This window comes from Lissotriton helveticus, chromosome 1_2 (assembly GCF_964261635.1).
Source record: "Lissotriton helveticus chromosome 1_2, aLisHel1.1, whole genome shotgun sequence".
Taxonomy (NCBI): Eukaryota; Metazoa; Chordata; class Amphibia; order Caudata; family Salamandridae; genus Lissotriton; species Lissotriton helveticus.
In genome coordinates this window covers 3,242,516-3,262,140 of record NC_136058.1, presented here as the reverse complement: position 1 = coordinate 3,262,140, position 19,625 = coordinate 3,242,516, and the positions used below count along the sequence as shown (strand labels likewise).

General features: G+C 46.9%; 1 protein-coding gene across 4 annotated transcripts in view; it reads left to right on the top strand.

Annotated features, from left to right (window-relative positions):
* Nucleotides 1-19,625, top strand: part of GPSM2 (G protein signaling modulator 2) — a 409,855-nt gene that overhangs the window by 133,021 nt on the left and 257,209 nt on the right. For all 4 annotated transcript variants that reach the window (XM_078668278.1, XM_078668286.1, XM_078668295.1 and 1 more), the window contains one exon: nt 7,347-7,489. In XM_078668278.1, coding sequence (XP_078524404.1) covers nt 7,347-7,489 — 143 coding nt within the window. The remainder of the gene's footprint in view (nt 1-7,346; nt 7,490-19,625) is intronic.

Here is a 19,625-nt window from a genome sequence, read left to right as displayed (position 1 = left end):
GTGTGTTCAACACACTCATCAAACCATTCACACATTACACAACTTGGGGTTCACGATCAACTACACCAAGTTGCATCTCCAGCCCTCTCATATACACCAATATCTGGGGCCACAATAAACACCTCTACAGCTCTAGCATATCCCAGTCCAACCAGGATAGCAGCATTCAAGACTTAGTCACAACATTTCAAGACCAACTCTCTCTCCCAGCCAGAGTGTTCATGCAACTCATAGGCATGATGGCATCTTGCATTTTTATTGTACCATATACAAGACTTCAAATGCGTCCATTACAGGAATGTTTAGCACAATATTGGAATCGGGCTCAAGGACAACTTACAGATCTGGTGTTGGTAGACAGCCTCACACATCGCTCTCTGCAGTGGTGGAACACCAAAAACTTGTCCAAAGGGCGGCCGATCCTCGTACCTGTTCCACAGATAGTACTTGCAACAGATGCATCACTCACAGGATGGGGAGCCCATCTCCTCGGACATACAACTCAGGCAGATGGACCACTCAACAAAGAGTGCTACACATCAATCACCTAGAGCTACTAGCAATATTCCTAGCACTATAATCTCTCCAAGTTCATGTATAGAACAAAGCTGTCTTGATCCAGACGGACAACATGACAGCCATGTACTATATACAAAACAAGGAGGCACACATTCTCTGCGACTGTCCCAGCTTGCACAGAACATTTGGAGATGGGCCATCCCACAAAATATATATCTATTCGCAGAATACCTTCCAGGAGTTCACAATCAGATTGCAGATCTGTTAAGTCGACAGACACAACAGATTCACGAATGGGAACTACATCCACAAGGACCCCCATTTGAACCTTTACACAAATGCGAGCTACAGTTCCTCACGTGGAAAACAGCTTTCCTAATTGCTATTACCTCTCTTAGAAGGGTAAGTGAAATTTAAGCTTTCACTATACAGGAACCATTCTTACAATTACATCGTAACAAAGTGGTCCTCAGAACAAACCCAAAATTCCTTCCTAAAGTCATCACTCCATTTCATCTTAATCAATCAGTGGAGTTGCCAGTATTTTTTTAAAACCCAGACTCTGTAGCAGGAAGAGCTCTACACACCCTTCTTTATTACATTGACAGAACAAAATCCTTTCACAAAACAATTGTTTGTAGCTTTCTCCCCTCCACATAAAGGTAATTCCATCTCTAAAGCTGGAATTGCAAGGTGGATCGTTAAATGTATCCAAATATGCTACCAAAAAGCGAAGCGCACATTAACAATTCCTCCTAGAGCGCACTCCACACGCAAAATAGGAGCCTCTATGGCTTTCTTAGGGAACATTCCCTTAAGACATCTGTAGAGCAGCAACATGGTCTGCAACACACACCTTCACTAAACACTATCTTGTTGACGTACAAGCCAAGCAGCAAGCTGCTGTAGGCCAAGCTGTTCCTTCAACCAACAGGCACTGAAAGTAGCAGGGACATGCTTTGGTATCATCAGGGGGTTAATGAAGTTCTTTGATCTACTTCCGCTGGAGGCCAGAAAAACGGTAACAGTCGACCTTGTGACATCAAGGATAGATTACTGTAATAGTCTCTATGCTGGTACTAACAAAGTGGTCACACATAAACTCCAGATGGTGCAACACGCAGCAGCCAGACTGGTGCTGAAATGGCCGAAGAGAGCATCAGCAACTGCCGCATTAAAAACCTTGCACTGGCTCCCAATAATCAAAAGGGACCTCTTTAAATTACTGGTCATCACCTTCAGAGCTGTTCACTCCCTAGGGCCCAAATTCGCCAGGTATCATCCAACGCGTAACCTGCGTTCCTCAAACGCTAATCTGCTGTCTGTTCCATCCTTCAGACTTAGCCTGAGAGGGGGTAAATCTTTACCAGTCCTAGGGTCAAAAGCCTGGAATACTCTTCCCCCTCACCTTCGGGCACTAGAGATGGAAACGGAATTTCGAAAAGAACTAAAAACCTGGATCTTTAAGCTACAGGACACCATAGCTAGAGCTCTAGTGTGAAAGTGGGATTAGTCAACATTGGCAGTCGGACCATTGTTACCTCACTGGGTCATTCTGTTGGCGCCTAGATGCTCCTTGGAGCGACAGTAGCGCGGTATAAAAGATGCTTTACATCACATTACATTACATTAAAGCTCTCTTTCAAACTACTGCAACTGATACAGGTGACCACCGCTAGGGGAGATACTACTGTATAGTCAATGCTAAGTGTGAGATCTGCAGCTCATATGCCTCGAGCGGAAAATGCTACTTACCAGTATGCATCTGTTCTTTGCATGTAGAGCTGCAGATTCTCACACGCCCACCCGCCTCCCCAGGACCTGTATCTGTTCCAGTTCTATCTTATTTAGATATACACACGGACATCTTTTTTTCCTTTCTACTAACTCCATTTCCCGTCATGGCGAAAAACAATGTAAGGATGGAGTCGATGCCCATGCGCACGATCGTTCAAGGGAGGAGTCACCGATCTTGTGACTACAAAGACTTCTTCCAAGACAACAACAACCTGCAAACATCCGAGCCCAACACCAGATGGCGATCTAATGCTAAGTGTGAGAATCTGCAGCTCTACATGCCAAGAACAGATGCATACTGGTAAGTAGCATTTTCCTTTTTGGGCCTAGCTGGGGATTTGAAGACTTTTATGGGGGCAGAGCTTGGGTCTACTGGTTTGGAATGTTTATGGAAATGGTGAGGTTTAGGGGTATGGGATAATTTAGGGAGATGTGGAATAGTTGAAGGAGGTGGAGGAATTGGGTCACCAGAAGGTATTGGGTGGACTTTAGCACAGTGTGAGTGCTTTGAGTGGGGTCAGGTGGCTGAATGAGGTCATAGATTGGAATAGAGGAACAAGGAGGACTATGGGCAAGTGTGCTGGAAGCACTTGTGTCAAAGTAGGTATTAGACTTCCCTGTGTGGCAGACAGGGCAGAGAGCATATCTTCCAGGAAGTTAACCAGTTTAGACAGTTGCTGAGTTAGATTTTCTTTAATACACTTGGAGATTGTGGCTAGTCATCCTGTGATTCTGGGCAAATCCCTTAATCTCCCTATGCCTATAAACGATGCATGTGTTTGTGTTGTAATTGTGTAGTGTGACTGGTGCGCATGTGAAGCGCTTCAATACCTTCGGGTCAAGTTGGAGCTATAATTTAAAAAACCACAGAAGAATGCACTAGGAGGTTAAAACTAAAAACAAAGTATTAACATAAGGACAGACAAATAGGTACCCTCTTACTTGCTGATTTGTTTAGAGTAAAGCCAGACAATCTGGATAAAATCGTGGCTTCCATGCTGAAATTGTGTGATCTTAGGCAAATATTTAATTTCACTAAGGTAGGTTCTGGAATGCCATTTCCTATGGGATGTTACCAGGCCATCTTTGATGGGCTTCTCAGATCCTATACTAAAGCAAATGCATTCCCAAGGGATAACAGCCTTCACCTGTGGGCTTCTTCCTCTGCTCCATATCCCAGGTTACAAAAATGCCTCTAAATTTCCATATTTGTGCCGCTAAATTTGATAATACATGCCGCTATATCCTGGGGTGTCTGAATAGTATAAGATTTATTGTTTGGTGCTTTCAATTAAGAAGTGCCTCATGGAAGCTACGTATCGATTTACTTAAACGATCGGACGAACATACCAGTACACCAACATATTTTACAGGGTGCCCTGGTGTGGAAAAGTTGTGTCCAGGTGACAAAGCCATCTGGTATCTCTAAACCAGTTTCTCCGTGTACTAGCATTCTGGAGAAAGAGGACGAGGGTTGGTTCTTTGTCCCAATTTTTAGAGTAGCACTGAAAGAATAAACCTTGAACCGTCTACAGGTGGACCTCTACTCGATTAATCAAAAAAGGGGCTCCCCTGGTGTTTTCAAGTGAAATGCACTACGCTGATTTCTGATTCAAAGATCCGCCATGCACTCTCCTTCCCACATGCACCTTCCGGATTGCCGCAGATGTGATCTTGCCCATCCCACGCTACCTCGGCGCTGCAAATGCCACAGACATGTTGCCTGGTTCCTGACTCTTGCACCAGGCTTGATCTCAAAGCCCTATGATTAGTACAAACTCCACTCTCGTAGAGAGAGTGTAGTCTTTTCGTGGCCACGGCACCCCAAGACACCGTACAGGACAACTGGGTCAGTAGTTCCTCCTCCCCCCTACTGCCAAGCCATTTCAGTTTCTCCTCAGTGAATCATGTCAGGCCAGTGGGAGGAAGAATTAAACATTTCCTCCCTAGCTGGAGATCCATTACCATTGACAAATGGGTCTGACAGTTCATTCAAATTGGCTATGCCCTACCTTTCATTTTCTTCCAGCACCGTCTTCCTCCCACGCCAGAACGAATATTGGAGGAGCGCTTGACCAGCCTGACTTAGAGGCTAAACTCTTACTCTTTAAAGGTGCCATAGAATAGGTAGAAAGAGAGACAGGAGGAGAGCGTAATTAATGTTACTTTCTTGTCCTGAAAAAAAGAAACTAGGGCGTCTGGCCTCTCTCATCTGGACCTTTTCCATTGACTGCCTTTCTGCAGACGGCCAAATTCAGAATGCTCATGGTTGCTTAAATCCTAGCGGCCTTGGATCCAGGATATATGCTTCTTGCGTTCCCTGCTGTTTAAGGTGGCTTTGCAATGCTTTCAATTTGCTGTGTTCCCTGTGGGCCTTATCAGTTCCCCTCAGATGTTCACTATAGGGATCCCTATGGTTGCCTTCATCCTTTGGAGGTTGAGAGTACACATATTCACTTACCTCTGTCTGCATTGAACTTGCCTTCCGCAGCTAGTTAGTCGTGTACCACCTCCAGCAGATGGACAAACACTTATCATTGTGTTTCCCCATCAATAATCTGAAGTCCCACTTGAGCCGTACACAGACGCTTCCATTCATTAGAGCAGTCCTGGACACAGTAGTGGTCAAAATCATTTTGCCACATCAGCGAGTCCAGACATTCATGGCATGGTCTGATGTTTTGGGATCTGTCCTGGATCTCGGTGAGGATCACTTTGAGGCCTCTTACTCTTGTGCATCCTTCTTGTCACACCGCCAGGTAGCACATGCAATCCCTGCAATAGACCCTTAAGTAAATCCCAGTGGGCTCAGCATTAGGACTGCTTCGCTGACTCCTTACAGGTCTCAAAAGGGAGCCCGCTATGGATATGTAGTGCTGGCTGTCTGATGCTGTTTTTAGCAGTAGCAGGCTGCTCTCCCGTACTCATCCAGAGCTCATATTTGGGACAGACTTGTTGCTGCTTGATGAGGGGTTGGGCAACATGGGGAGGTGGAAATCTGTGGACTCTGGTTTCTGGCAGAGAGCTGGCGCTAGATCTGCTGGAGCTTTAGGCGACCCAGCTTTCCTGCTGTACATCAAATGAAAACTAGCGGAGGTTCTCACAGACAACATTAATGCCATGTAGCACTGCAACAAGTAGGTTTGAGTGCAGTCCTAGGCGCTGTGCCTCTGGAGGTGTCTGGAACAACAGAACATCTTCCTGTTCATAAATCTCTTTACATGTTCCTTAAGTAATAGAGTGGAGGGGGGTGGAATAGTTATGCGAGGTTGTGTGTTCCTGTTCTTTATGCCTGACAAGCTGCAACATGGGACCCCGGAAGGTCAGAGAGCCCATTTCACTTTGGCCTAGGATGCTCCTACTGCATTGGCAGGAGGATTTCCCTTTCTTGATATCTGCCAAACTGCGACTTGGGTGTTGGTATTTTTTTTTTTTTTTATCCTCCTTTGCCTCTTCAAGAGAAAAAAGGAAACCCATTCCACGTGCACCAGTGTAATGGAGAAAATCATGCCCTTGTGTACATTTGTGCTGGAAACGGGGAGAGGAGAAAGGAGACACCAGCTTCGAAGTTGTATCCGCCCTTGTTAAAAGAAGCTTAGTCTTACAGCCTCGACTCCCTTGCTATCACTACTCTGCCATCCCTCATGAGCCGAAGCACAAATTGGGAAAGCAGGAAAGGAGACCCAACAGACCAGCCGTACTAGGCAGATAGGGCATAATCATTGGATATCAACATTTGTTTGTTGCTCACACCACTCGAAAACCAGACACCAAAAATTATGCTTTTTAAAAACCTTCATATCCAGACTGGCCACATACTTTAATGAAGACAACCAGTCAGAAAACCTGGGAGGGGAGACCGATATCCACTGCTTACAAATTTCTCTACGTGCTAGTAGCATAGAATAAAAAAACAGCCTTGACTTGTCTTCTGTATACCCTGCAAGTGAGTCTTCACAGCCAAAAAAAATCGAGAGAACGCTTACCTTAATGTCAGACCCCAACATAGAGGACAGCGCCTTACTCACGTCAGACAAAAATACCTGGATCTCAGGGCAGGAGGATTACCCTTTCTTGATATCTGCCAAACTGTGACTTGAGTGTTGGTATTTATGTTTGTGAAACACTAAACTGCCTTGACCGCCAGGTCTGACGAAAAGGCCATTTTGCTCGCTCAGTACTGCAGAACTTTTTGGTCTGAGTCCATTTTCCAGACCGTTCATCCTTGGGAGGTACTGCTTTTGTATCTATTCTAAAGATAAGAAATGTTTGTTAGAAGTATCCATCAGAAGAGCAAGTTATTTGTCTTTGGTAAGGCACTGCCTGATAGGCACTCTAGCTAACCATAGATTCCTCACTGCCCTCCGACCTCCCTGTTATGTGAAGTGGTCTCCTTAACATCTAAATAGTTCCAAAGCTGGAGATTGGCACACTGTTTTCAACCATTGTTGTTTCCTCCACATCTAAGGATTCAAAAAATGAATGAGACCAGAAACTGACTTTAATGCGCCAGGGTGGCGCTTACATGGGGTTCTGCTATGTCACTGGTAGGGTGGTACAAAGCAAATGCAGAGCTGCACTACACCAGCTACTGCCACACATGAGCACTGCTGTTGAAGTTCTTGGAATCCAGTTTGACGAATGGGGATTTTCTAAAGGTGAGGAATCTGTGATTAAGTGTGCCCAGCAGAAAGAGTATTACAGAAGGCAAGTAACTTGTTCATCTTGTTCAGTTGTTATCCTGTAACTCCTAAACGTTTTTGATGTTTTCCTTTGCTTATTTTATTATCATGTTATCTTACTCACTACAATAAAATGCTTCTGTATACTTTGAGATAGTCTGCACTCCATAAGAACTCAAATACAAAAAGTAATTGGGGGGGAAATCGATACAGCATCCAGTTGCAGCACAAAATAATTAAAAATGAGTTTATCCATTATGAAAAGCCCTATTCGTCTGAAATCAATTGAGTGTTAGTTCAGTTTAGACTGGTTTAAAAATGCTGTATCATTTGTTCATCTATTTCTAGGTTGGAGAAGCACGAGCACTATATAATCTTGGAAATGTGTACCACTCTAAGGGAAAACATATTGGATGTAATGGAAGTAATGACCCAGGTGAATTTCCAGAGGAAGTAAAGGCTGCTTTGCAACAAGCTGCAGATTATTATGAGTAAGTGGAACTGTAAGATGCCCATAGTATTTTTTTATCTCATCAAAATGCAAGTTTCTCATTTGTACTTCTTCCCTCAGATTGATCCTCTTAAATATCCTCCAGGCTCACACTGGACCAGCAACCTCTTGTCTTAGTAATAACTACCCGTCGCACTAGGGGTTGCTGACCAAGCACTAACTGTGGCATTGCTTTTTCACTGGTTGTGAGACACAGAGCCACTGAAGTTGTGCGCAGATGTCTCTTAATTATTTATTTATTTTTACTCCCCTCTTTATATGCCGATTTGAAGCTCTTTCCTTCCTGAGCTGATGTTTTTTCCTAAATATGAGTATACTGGATTTTCCAGTCACTGATTACTTGTACTGTTGAGCTGAAACATGTAGCCACAAAAATTGATTGGGGTTTAGCCTGTCTTTAATGCAGGCAATATATTTCCAATTTATGCCCTCTCAGTAAGTATTCATTCTGCCTAGGACTACAGCACTTGTCCAAATGTGAGACATGCACCTTAATGCACTTCAAAGCAGTTAAGGAGGCAGGCTTTTTCATACCTGTTCTGTAGTAGGGGATCTCTGTGTATAGTCATAATCTAGTGAATAGTCCCGCCCATGTGCGTGGACCCCGGAGCAATCAAAAATAATCTCTTAAGTTGTCAAAAAATGCAGAACTGCACAGACACTTAAGAGAGAATTTAAAGACAGATAATGCAGCCTATATCCACAGGTTACACTGTCCTGTACTTCAACTAGAAATTCCACCAAAAATCCACAAACAGCACAGCCTGTCCAGGTTTCTCCACATAGAAACACTTGCTTTTACCAGCAAAACCCTCAGGAATGATAGAGAGGAAGGAGTGGACAGACAAGCCCCATAGGCTGCCATTATGTGGCTCAGAACAGGATACTTTGCCTTTAAGAGAACCTTCCAGAACTCTCTCAGTATCCCAGAATGCAGAGCAGGTCCCTTTTACTTTCAGTTCTTTTTTCCGGCTCCTGCTAGCAGGACCCTGGAGCATTGAGCTCTCCCTATTAAGGGTTTATTTGGTGATTTTGTTTCACTTTTTCTAGTATTTAGTGCTTTCATTTGAAGTACTTTGGTGCTTTCTTCCTTGTGTTTGTTTCTGAGCACTCTCTTATTTGTCAAAATGCTTGCTTTGTTTGACAAATGCCCAGAGTGTTCGAGGAAAAAGGCCAAGTCGGACCCACACGAGGTGTGCATCATCTGCCTTCCCTCATCTCATGAGGTGCAGATCACGGTCCCGCATGGACTCTTCTGGGACTAGAGACTACTCACTGACTGTCGGAATCCCCTGGGACGAGGGTGTCGCCGGTAGACGACATCGTCACATTCCAGGATGTTCTGCTGCGGGGTGCAGCTAAGTTGGGCATCACGGTGACGGTGCCTACACCCACGATGTCTGTGATTTTCTAAATGCTCCATAAAAAGCACCTGTCCCGACCATTGCTGCCTCTAGTACCAGGCTTGGCAGAGCCCGCCGAGGAGTTGTTTCTCACTCCCGCGGTGACGAAGGCTGCTCCCTCCAGGCTCCTTAAGAAGTACCGGGCCCCGGATTCTGACCCGGCTTTACTTCGGATGGATCCGACACCGGACTCTGTCATAGTGACGGCGGATAGGAAGCAGCATGCCACCACCCCGTCCTCTACGGTACCTCCTGATAAGGAGAGCCGCTGGATAGACTCGGCAGGTAGAAAGGTCTGTGGGACGGCATCTACTGCAATGAAGGCGGCTAGTGCCGCTGCTTTGCTAGGGCGATGCAATCGTGCCCTATGGGTGTCCCTCCACCAATTCCCTGAGCTCCTTCCTCGAGAGAAGAAAGAGGACTTTCTGAAGGAGGGGATGCTGGTGTCGAACCAACTCATCAGCGCGGCTGCTGATGTCTCTTCTGGCGGCACATGGGTACTGTCATGGTGTCAACCAACGACGCCACACTTGGCTTCGACTTACATCGCTCAAGCCAGAGGCTCAGCAGCGGGTGGCCAATCTGCCTTTCTCGGGGGGAACCCTGTTTGGCAAGCATGCGGATGAAGAGATGGCCCGCATGAAGGCGGAGGCCGAGACCCTGATGGCTGTCTGGTTGGAGAAGCCCAAGGAGAAGACCACCTACCGCCCATTCCAGAGACGGTTTGGGGCGCAGGGCAGAGAGCGTGGGCAGACCTCAGGATAGCAGCAACAACAGCAGCAGCAGTTCGGAGGTCCTTCCAGAAGCGCCAGAAGGGCAGAGGCGACCAGCAGTGCGCAGCAGCGAACAAAGGCCCGGCTGGGTCTCGGCCCTGAGTGGTTACTTCCCCCTACATCCGTTACCCGCTCCGGTGGGTGGAAGCATTCAATTTTTTTCTGGCAGAGTGGAGAAAAATTACTCAGGACAAGTGGGTGCTGAATATTGTTTGCAATGGATACAGTCTTCGGTTCACCAGCCCGCCTTCAGCAATTCCACCGGTCAGCTTGCAGTTTCAGCTGCGCGAGCTCCAGGCGAAGGCCGATACCCTGTTAAGGAAAAGGGTGATAGAAGACGTACCTCTGTCTCAAAGGGGAAGAGGTCTGTACTCACGGTTCTTTCTGGTTCGCAAGAAGGACAATAACGAGTTCAGGCCCATTCTGGATTTGCGACAAGCAAACAAGTGGATTCGCAGAGAGAAGTTTTGCATGCTGTCGTTGCATCAGATTTACCCTCAGCTGCAACAGGGAGACTGGCTATGTGCTATACAGGATGCGTACGTCCATGTGCCCATTGCACACAAACACACGAAGTTCCTGCGATTCCAAGTCGGCGCCAATCATTATCAGTACACAGTACTGCCATTCGGGCTGAAGTCTGCACCCAGGACTTTCTCGAAGTGCGTGGCAGTGGTAGCTGCACACCTGAGAAAGAACAAGGTGTTTGTCTACCCGTACCTGGACGATTGGTTGATCAAGGCCTCCTCCTTTTCGGAAGCTCAAGCGCACTCCCAGAAGACGTGCGTTCTCTTGAACAAGCTGGGGTTGCACATCAACATGTCCAAGTCTGTCCCAACTCCGGTCCAGTGCATACAGTACTTGGGAGCATCCATCAATACGCCGCCAGCAAGCGTGTCTCCTTCGGAGGAGAGACGATTATCACTCCTTCGGAAGGCTCAGGCTCTTATGACCGCTCCATCTACAACAGTGAGGACGGTGTCTTCTCTACTGGGGTCGATGGCCTCTTGTATCTTCCTCACGCTTCACGCACGGCTGCACATGAGACCATTGCAGGAGTGCATGGAGGATCAGTGGGATCAGAGGAAAGGGTCTTGGGACGACAAGATTCGACTGTCTCTGCATGCTCTTCAGTCTCTGAAGTGGTGGTGTTCGGCGGAGAATCTCCTCAGAGGGGTTCCCTTCCACAAGGACATTCCCACACAGACTATCGTGACGGATGCGTCTCTCCACGGCCGGGGGGCGCACTCCGGAGACTTACAGATACAAGGAACGTGGTCCCAGGCGGAGTCCACATACCACATCAACTTCCTGGAACTCAGAGCTGTTCACTTGGCACTGAAGGCCTTTCATCCGTCCTTCCAGACCAACTCGCTGCTTGTACAGACGGACAATACGACCACAATGTATTACCTCAACAAGCAGGGGGGGCTCGAGATCGCGCACTCTGTCGCAGGAGGCGCAGGCGATCTGGCGTTGGCTTCTAGCCAGAGGACTGACGATAACGGCTACCCATCTGCCAGGTGTGCAGAATTTTCAGGCGGACGCACTGAGCAGACTGATTCAGGAAAACCACGAATGGGTTCTAAACGACGAAGTACTAGGAGAAGTCTTCGCAAGGTGGGAGACTCCAGACGTAGATCTGTTCGCCACCGCCGAAAACAGCAAATGCCGAGACTTCGCCTCCAGGTACTACCAGCAGGGGACGCTGGGGAATGCGTTATGGATCAACTGGTCGAACAGCTTTCTGTATGCTTTTCCACCCATTCCCCTGATTCCGGCGGTGCTCATCAAGCTGTCCCAGTCCAGGGCGCGGATGATCCTGATTGCCCCAGAATGGCCCAGGCAGTGGTGGTTCACGGACCTGCTTCACCGGTCTCTCCTTCCTCACATTCGGCTGCCGTGCTGGCCGGACATTCTCACGAAGTTCGAGGGGCAGATGGTGCACCCCAACCTCTCTTGAGTTTGGCGGCATGGCTCCTGAGATAGTGCAACATGGCCATTTGAATCTACCAGAAGATTGTATGGACATACTGAAGGAGGCTAAGCGACCTTCCACTCGGACTTCCTATGCTTACAAGTGGAAACGTTTTTGCATCTGGTGCAAGTCAAAGAACTATGACCCAACGACATGTAAGGAAGATGTCATCCTTCCGTAACTTCTACATTTTGCGCAGTCTGGCCTTAATGTCCATTCCATTAAGGTTCACCTTGCTGCGCTGACTGCCTACAGGAAGTGCCCTTCACAGACTTCCTTCTTCCAGATCCCTGTGATCAAGGATTTTTTGGAAGGCTTGAAGAAGGTGTTCCCTCCTGTCCGGCTTCCTTTGCCTTCATGGGAATTGAAATGGTGCTGTCCAGATTAATGAAGGAGCCTTTTGAACCTATCCATAAGGCTTCGTTGCAGCACCTGTCCTGGAAGGCGGCGTTCCTCGTGGCCATTACATCGGCCCGCAGGGTGAGTGAAATTAAGGCTTTGTGTTGCCAAGAACCTTATACTGTATTTCATGCTGCTAAGGTTGTTATGCGTACTCACCCTAAATTTCTTCCAAAGGTTATATCTGATTTCCATGTTAACCAGACCATAACTTTACCTATGTTTTTTCAGAATCCTTCATCTCCAGCGGAAAGGTCTCTGCATTCCCTGGATGTTAGGAGGGTGTTGAAATTTTATCTGGATTAAACCAAAGATATTCATAGGTCAGCCAATTGTTTATCAATTATGGATCAGTCAGGACCGGTCTTGCTACCTCAAAACAGTCCATCTCCAGGTGGATTGTGTCCTGTATACAATTGTGTTACCAGAAGGCTAATAAGACCTTAGGGGGTAAGCCTAAGGCTCATTCCACCAGGGGCAAAGCTGCCACGACTGCTTTGCTACGTAATGTTCCAATTACAGAAATCTGCAAGGCGGCCACCTGGAAGTCGGTCCATACCTTTGCTAAGCATTACTGTCTGGACACTGATGCCAGGACGATGCTCAGGTTGGGCAGGCTTCGCTGCGAAATCTGTTCGCACAGTAGTGGTGCTATTTCTCTTTTCTCCACTGCCGCTTTGGTGTGGGGATGGGCTTGCCATTCTATTCACTAGATTATGACTATACACAGAGATTCCCTACTACAGAAGGTGTAGTTTCTGTCCTGTAACTCCAGTTATGTAGTAGGGGTATCTCTGTTATAGTCATAAGCGCCCGCCCTCCTCCCCGGTGGAGAGAGAGATTCATGTAAGGAATGCTACAGGTCTGGCATGTTACTCCTTCAAAAAGAACTGAAAGAAAAAGGGACCTGCTGTGCATTCTGGGATACTGAGAGAGTACTGGAAGGTTCTCTTAAAGGCACAGTATCCTGTTCTGAGCCACACAATGGCAGCCTATGGGGCTTGGCTGTCCACTCCTTCCTCTCTATCATTCCTGAGGGTTTTGCTGGTAAAAGCAAGTGTTTCTATGTGGAGAAACCTGGACAGGCTGTGCTGTTTGTGGATTTTTGGTGGAATTTCTAGTTGAAGTACTGGACAGTGTAGCCTGTGGATATAGGCTGCATTATCTGTCTTTAAATTCTCTCTTAAGTGTCTGTGCAGTTCTGCATTTTTTGACAATTTAAGAGATTATTTTTGATTGCTCCGGGGTCCACGCACATGGGCGGGACTATTCACTAGATTATGACTATAACAGAGATACCCCTACTACAGAACTGGAGTTACAGGACAGAAACTACTCCTTACAGGACGGAAACTACTCCTTCCTTCTCACCTTTAATTACATTTTCTCACAAGCAGAATGATTGTGAGGACAGATATTCCCATTGACAGTAGAAACCGAAGTACCAGAGGTCCTCATCCTTCTCCAGAAAAAAATACCTCCTTTTTAGAAGCTTTCCTGGCGCCCATTCCCCAGCGTGTAGTTGATTCTTCTGAGCCAGTTGCAGTTCTTAAAAAGTTGAAAATATAATTTCCTGTTCATTTTGCTGAAGAGTTACAGAATTTAGGTAAGCGGTGCTTGACATTTTAAAGACTACTGCTCTTCTCTTTTGTGCCCGCCTGCAGCCACTTTGTAGTTGTGATATTTGACCACTGTTCTTTTTGGCAGCTGCGGCCCCAGTACAAGCTTCTGCGCCAAAAAACAGCTCTTAAACAGTGGTAAGAGAGGTGTCACGCTGTTGTGGTTGTTCACTGACCCAACTTCCACTTGAATGCCCCTGCAATCCTGCTGAACTGAACACGTTTTAACCACAGCTAGGAAATGTGGCACAGCATTTGATGCTCAACCATTTGCTTAACATCTTCCCTGATTCCAAAGGTTTGCCTATATGAAAGCCCTGTTCAATTCAGATTCCTTGCCCGTGCATCAGATTTCCCACACAGAAAAGATTACAACAGTGAGACGGAGAACTTGCTGGCTACATAGTAAATGGTTACCAGATTGCTTGATAAACTCAAATATGCGGTTTACCTTGACACTTCAAATGAGCCTGGCATGGCTTGTCCTTCTCCTCATGATTTTATTTATCATACTTTTTTTTGTTTTATTTAAAAGGTGACTGAAATTGTAGAGATTCCCTTGCCATTAGTGGAGGGCAAATCCATCTTGGTAACATAATTCTCCAGTTTACAATGAATGTAGCTGAGACACTGCTGCCCCTTAACAAGGTCCTATGGGATAACGCCAGTGAGTGGAAAACATGTTTCATTGCTGCTTGCCTCTTGGCTGGTGGTAAGGTGTCATATGCCTGCCTCTGAAGACCTCGATTTGTTTGTCAGCACATCTACCACTGGAGATTTAGTTGTCCAGGCATACTCTGAGAAACGTAAACCCAACTCCTATCCAACTGCTCCCCCAAAAAGTGTCTCAAAGCGTTTTGAGCAGTGGGCCACAAGTTCATTGCCACTGACAATCTGTTGCAGATCTTTAAAAATTCATCTTGTCGGATGAATTACTAAATCCAAATGTGAAATTGATGATTTCTCAACTATCAGCCTGCCAGACCACATGATTTGGCTGTTTTCTGGTCAAGGATGTGCTGGATCATGTCTTTAAAAAACGGGCTGTACACTACAGATGCAGTAGTCCATTCAATGAGCACTGGAGTGGTGATCAAATGGCATGTGTCGATGTGTTATCCATAGGTTTCTTTGTATGTTCAGGCAAACCTGATGGATATGCCTGTTCAATGGTGAGAAACTGTATTTTGTGGCAAGCTCCATGCTTTAAGCAGAGCAGGAAATAGTAGTTCGAGGTATATGGGCTGCAGATGGTACATTTATGAATAGATCGCCATCTGGTGTTGGGCTCGGATGATTGCACTTGTTTTTCTCTTGGAGAAGTCTTTTGTAGTCACAAGAATGATGACTCCTCCCTTGGGTGCTAGTGCGCATGCGCATCGGCTCCATCCTTAGATTGTTTTTTTCCGCCATCGGGTTCGGATGAGGATCGAAGCGCTCCGGATCGACTTCGAGAAAAAAGTTATATTCGGCGCGTATCCCCTTTCCAATTCGACGGTATTGTTATAGAGTGCGACTTCTGTTCCATTTCGACGCGCTTCGACGTCAACAACAAAAATTTACAACTTCTACGTCAACCAGACCGGGAGGCCTATCTCGACGTAGTCCAGCCCGGAGTCCATGGAAAGGACTCCATTCAAGAAATGTCCAACGTGTGGTGCTAAGTTCCCACACAAGGACTTACACGAGGTGTGCAACCTCTATTTATCACCTGAACACGAAGCCAGGGACTGTGAAGCCTGTGCAGCATTCTCCTCCAAGTCGACGATTAGAAACCGTCGAGCCCGAAGACACGAGGCGTCGAGAATGCAGTCAGATGTATGCAGAGCTGGTTTTGCCTGCCAGGCAATTTCATCAGTACAGAACTACAGGTCTTGTAAGAGTAATGCAGCACCAGCTGCATAATTCAGTCTCTTTGACTGCCCTCGCTACCACAAGCTTCTTTGGTTTGATCTTGAAGGTGCACAGTCATATTTGTTGGGAAAGTCACTGTTTCTGGAATGATGCAAGAGTAATACATTGGACCTTTGAGTCTTACAGATAGTTCAAGAAAGTTATACCTTTCCTTTCCTGACTTCCCCATCTTTTCCCCATGTTTATTTTGTTAGTTTCTCCTAAGTCTCTGTAAACCACCATCCCGATGAAGGAGAGTGTTGTTTGTCCCTCACAGAGATGCAGTAGAAAAGTAGTCAGATGAGAAGAAAGGCCTGGAATGTTGTTCTCACTGTTTTATGGTCTCAAAAAGATGGTGGGCTCTGTCTGATTTTGGAGTCTTAGCTTCCCCAGCACTTTACTAAGAAATATTACTAAGACTATTTTTAATTGCATAACTTACCCGGTGTTGGGGGATACGAGGGCTTCCTTGGTGTGATTCAAACACTGAAGGGAGTGATTAGACTCGAGCAGTTACCCGGACGGACGCCATTTTGTGGTGGTCCAGGGTTAGCGCTCTAGCCTTCCACCCCGGAGACAGTTAAAAACAGGGCTGGCGCAAACGTGCAACCCTGTAAGCTCCTGAGGCATGAGCCGGGAGAGGAAAAGCACAGTCAGTGACCTGCCTGATTTTAATTGTTCATTTTGCGCTATTTACTGCACCTCCCAATCTGGGAAATCATCTCGAAAATCGCAGTTTTTAAAATGCACTTCGGAGGGTGATTGTGACCGGACTATTTTTAATTACATAACTTACCCGGTGTTGGGGGTTACGAGGGCTTCCTTGGTGTGATTCAGACACTGAAGGGAGTGATTAGACTCGAGCAGCTACCCAGACGGACACCATTTTGAGGTGGTCCAGGGTTAGCGCTCTAGCCTTCCACCCCGGAGACATTTAAAAACAGGGCTGGCACGAACGCGCAGTAGATGCGCGCAGTGGACGCGCGCCAAAGGCAAGCCCGTCTGCGCCCGTCCGCGTCTGGCCCGCGCCTAGAGCCAGGACCCCTGGTAGTGACACAAGTTGGAAGTTGTCCAATATTACTTATGATGCAGAAACACTAAAAAAGATAAATGTAACTGGGAGAACAACCAACTGTATTATTCTAGAAATTGAGAAGGGATTACCGACAAGCCCCTGTGCCTGCCTAAGCTGCAAGAGACCTATTCCAGCCATTCAAATGTCTCTTGCTCAGGCCCTATCAAATAATAACAAGCTTTTTCAATGCAATAGGTTGCGCATTTGCGAGAGTTGGAGCTATTGGCATTGTAAATGGCAATGCCTTTTATTTGTGTTTTGCAAACCTGCAAGGTGTGCATAAACAAGCACTTTGTACTTATAGTCATTGCTTATGCGAAGCAAGGCTGGCAGTAACTACGCCTCTTTTACTGCCAACCTTGCTACTCAAAAGCAAGGACTACAAGTACAAAGTGCGTTTATGCACCACTTGCAGGTCAGCAAAACTCCTAGATAAAAGACATTGTCATTTACAATGGCAATGTGAGACCAATTTCATTGCAAATGCTTATTAGTGAGAGGCAAGATGGCGTCGGTGTGAAAGGTCGCCGAAAATGCTTGCTCCGTGAGCCTGAGAGTTTTGGCTAGGATTATCGATCTGGTATAGGAGCTGTGATCAAGCTGTGACCATGTCAGCGAGCTGTGAGCATGGTGTATAGTGGTAATTAATCCAGATCCACTATTGTCCCGCTATTGCCGCTCGAAAAAAAGACAGACAGAAGGAAAGCGGGACGAACACGACTGTAGATTAGAGCTGGCTAAGGTGCTCCTAAGTTGAGGAGCAGAACTTGTGGGCATTGAAAAGCCTTAGTCTGGGGCGAGACTGTGCGGGAGCAAGGAGAGCCAGGAGAGCCAAGAGCCAAAGTGTTGAGCCGAGCTGAGGGGGATAACCGAGAATCATCACTACACGCATCAAGAAGGGAAAAGAAAAGTAATTCGGGAGAGAAGACTGAGACAATTCCTGAGGCCCTGAATTTTAGCAATCCGCTACTTGTCTAAGTTTCCACTTGTCTGCCCGTGGATGTCAGTGGATGCCGACGGATGCTGGTAGAGTGCTTCGGGATTTTGGGGGCTGAACCTACGTGAGTCTTGTGGGGAACCTCTGGCCCTTAACTGCTTCCAGAGCTTGAGACGAGTTTTGGGCTTCAGGCCGCACCAGTCTTGCAGCCATGTAACCGTGAGTACCCTACTGCTACAGATACAGCGCTAGATGATGTGCGGCTCGGTAAGATTACCGATAGTAAGAGCGGACTAAGTACAAGTGAAAAGATTTTAAAAAGATTTTTAAAAACGGTGCGCTAGAGATATATGCATTTTCCTTCATCTGCGCTATGGTGATTAGGGCAACAGCTCGATAGCCTGACAGAAACCAGCACAAACGGCGCGAAACATTAATAAAACGATTAGTGGCAGTGGCTGTCAGTAAGGCGAAACGGGCAGAAAAGTGACGGTACTGGTCGCCCAAGTCATTCAACCTTAGAAAAGGTGCAGATAGAGTGGTAAGCGTGCCCCACGGATTGACAGATCAACAATCAATCAATAATTCAACAGACCGGCAGCCCCGCAACCCAGCAAGTTCGGCAAAATTGGTAGCTCAAAGAGAAGAAATCTGCTAGTAGCAGCCATACACTCCCCCAACACAGGCAGTAACATCATATACTACATATACCTCAGTGACATTGGTCTTACCCCTTAGCGAAAATCCTAGCTTCAGAGTGTGCCTCCAACTACCGTTTCTTAAATCTGCAGTCGTCATTATCGCCTCGACTGCTTGCCTGCTTTCCTGCGTTCCTGTTTTCTGCCATGTCATCGGAGAACACCGTGGGACGTGCCTGAAGGAGAGGCACGCTGCACGTTGCCAGGGGAACGGCGCTGGCCCTGCTGACGAGCAAGCTGACTCGGCAATAGTGGCTTGCTGGGCAGGAAAGCCAGAGAAAAGTCCACAGGGAGCGAACAAGCTCAAAAACAAGCTAAAACAAGCTGTGATGAGAAGACACGCCGAGGTAGGGGATGTGTGTGTGTAAGCGCCAGGGGGGGGCGGAGTTCTGTATGTATGTGTGTGTGTGCGTGCGTGTGTGTGTATGTGCGGCTGCGGGGTTCTCTGTGTGTGTGTGCGTGCGTGTGTGTATGCGCGGCGGCAGGGGGTTCTCTGTGTGTGCGGATGCGCGGCGGGGGGGGTTCTCTATGTGTGTGAGTGTGTGTATGCGCGGCGGGGGGGTTGTATGTATGTATGTATGTGTGTGTGTGTGTGTGTGTGTGCGTGCGTGTGTGTGTGCTTCCAAGGAGCCATGGGAGACAGGAAGCGCGCGCTTGACCTGATCCGTTTACGCGCGCGTGCACATCACTTGTCTCCTGTCTCCCTTGACTCCTTGAAAGCAGAAACGATTACAATAGAGTTTCGCAGCGACGATCGGTTCGCGATCGGTTCGCAGTGCGAAACCTAATAAAGGAGTAGGGGAGGGAGGAGTGGAAAATCTGAGTTGCATCCTCCTGAACGCCAGGTCGCTGGTTAAACACAGTCTTGAATGCGCTGAGCTAATTCAGGATGGAAACATCAATATTGCCTTTGTGACAGAATCATGGACAGATGCGGCCTCTGGCCCGGAATTAGTTAAGGCCACCCCACCAGGGTATCTTAGTTACACGAGGGATAGACCACTGAGAAGTGGAGGAGGTTTGGCTGTAATTTATCATAATTCCCTTAATGTTTATTTTCAACCCTTAATTTTGGACAGGTGTGAAGCGATGGCATTTAACTTTACCCTTTTTAATCACCACTCCTTTAGAGGATGTTTAGTGTATGGACCTCCTGGTCCTAAAAACACTTTTCTTAGTTCCGTGGGTAGTATACTGGAGGAAGGTTTGTGTACTAATGCCTTCACAGTACTGGGGGATTTTAATTTTCATTTGGAAAACCTGATACTAAAGCATTAATTGAGCTGATGGATGGTGCGGACTTAAAACAATTGCTGAAGGGACCTACCCACAATGTGGGCC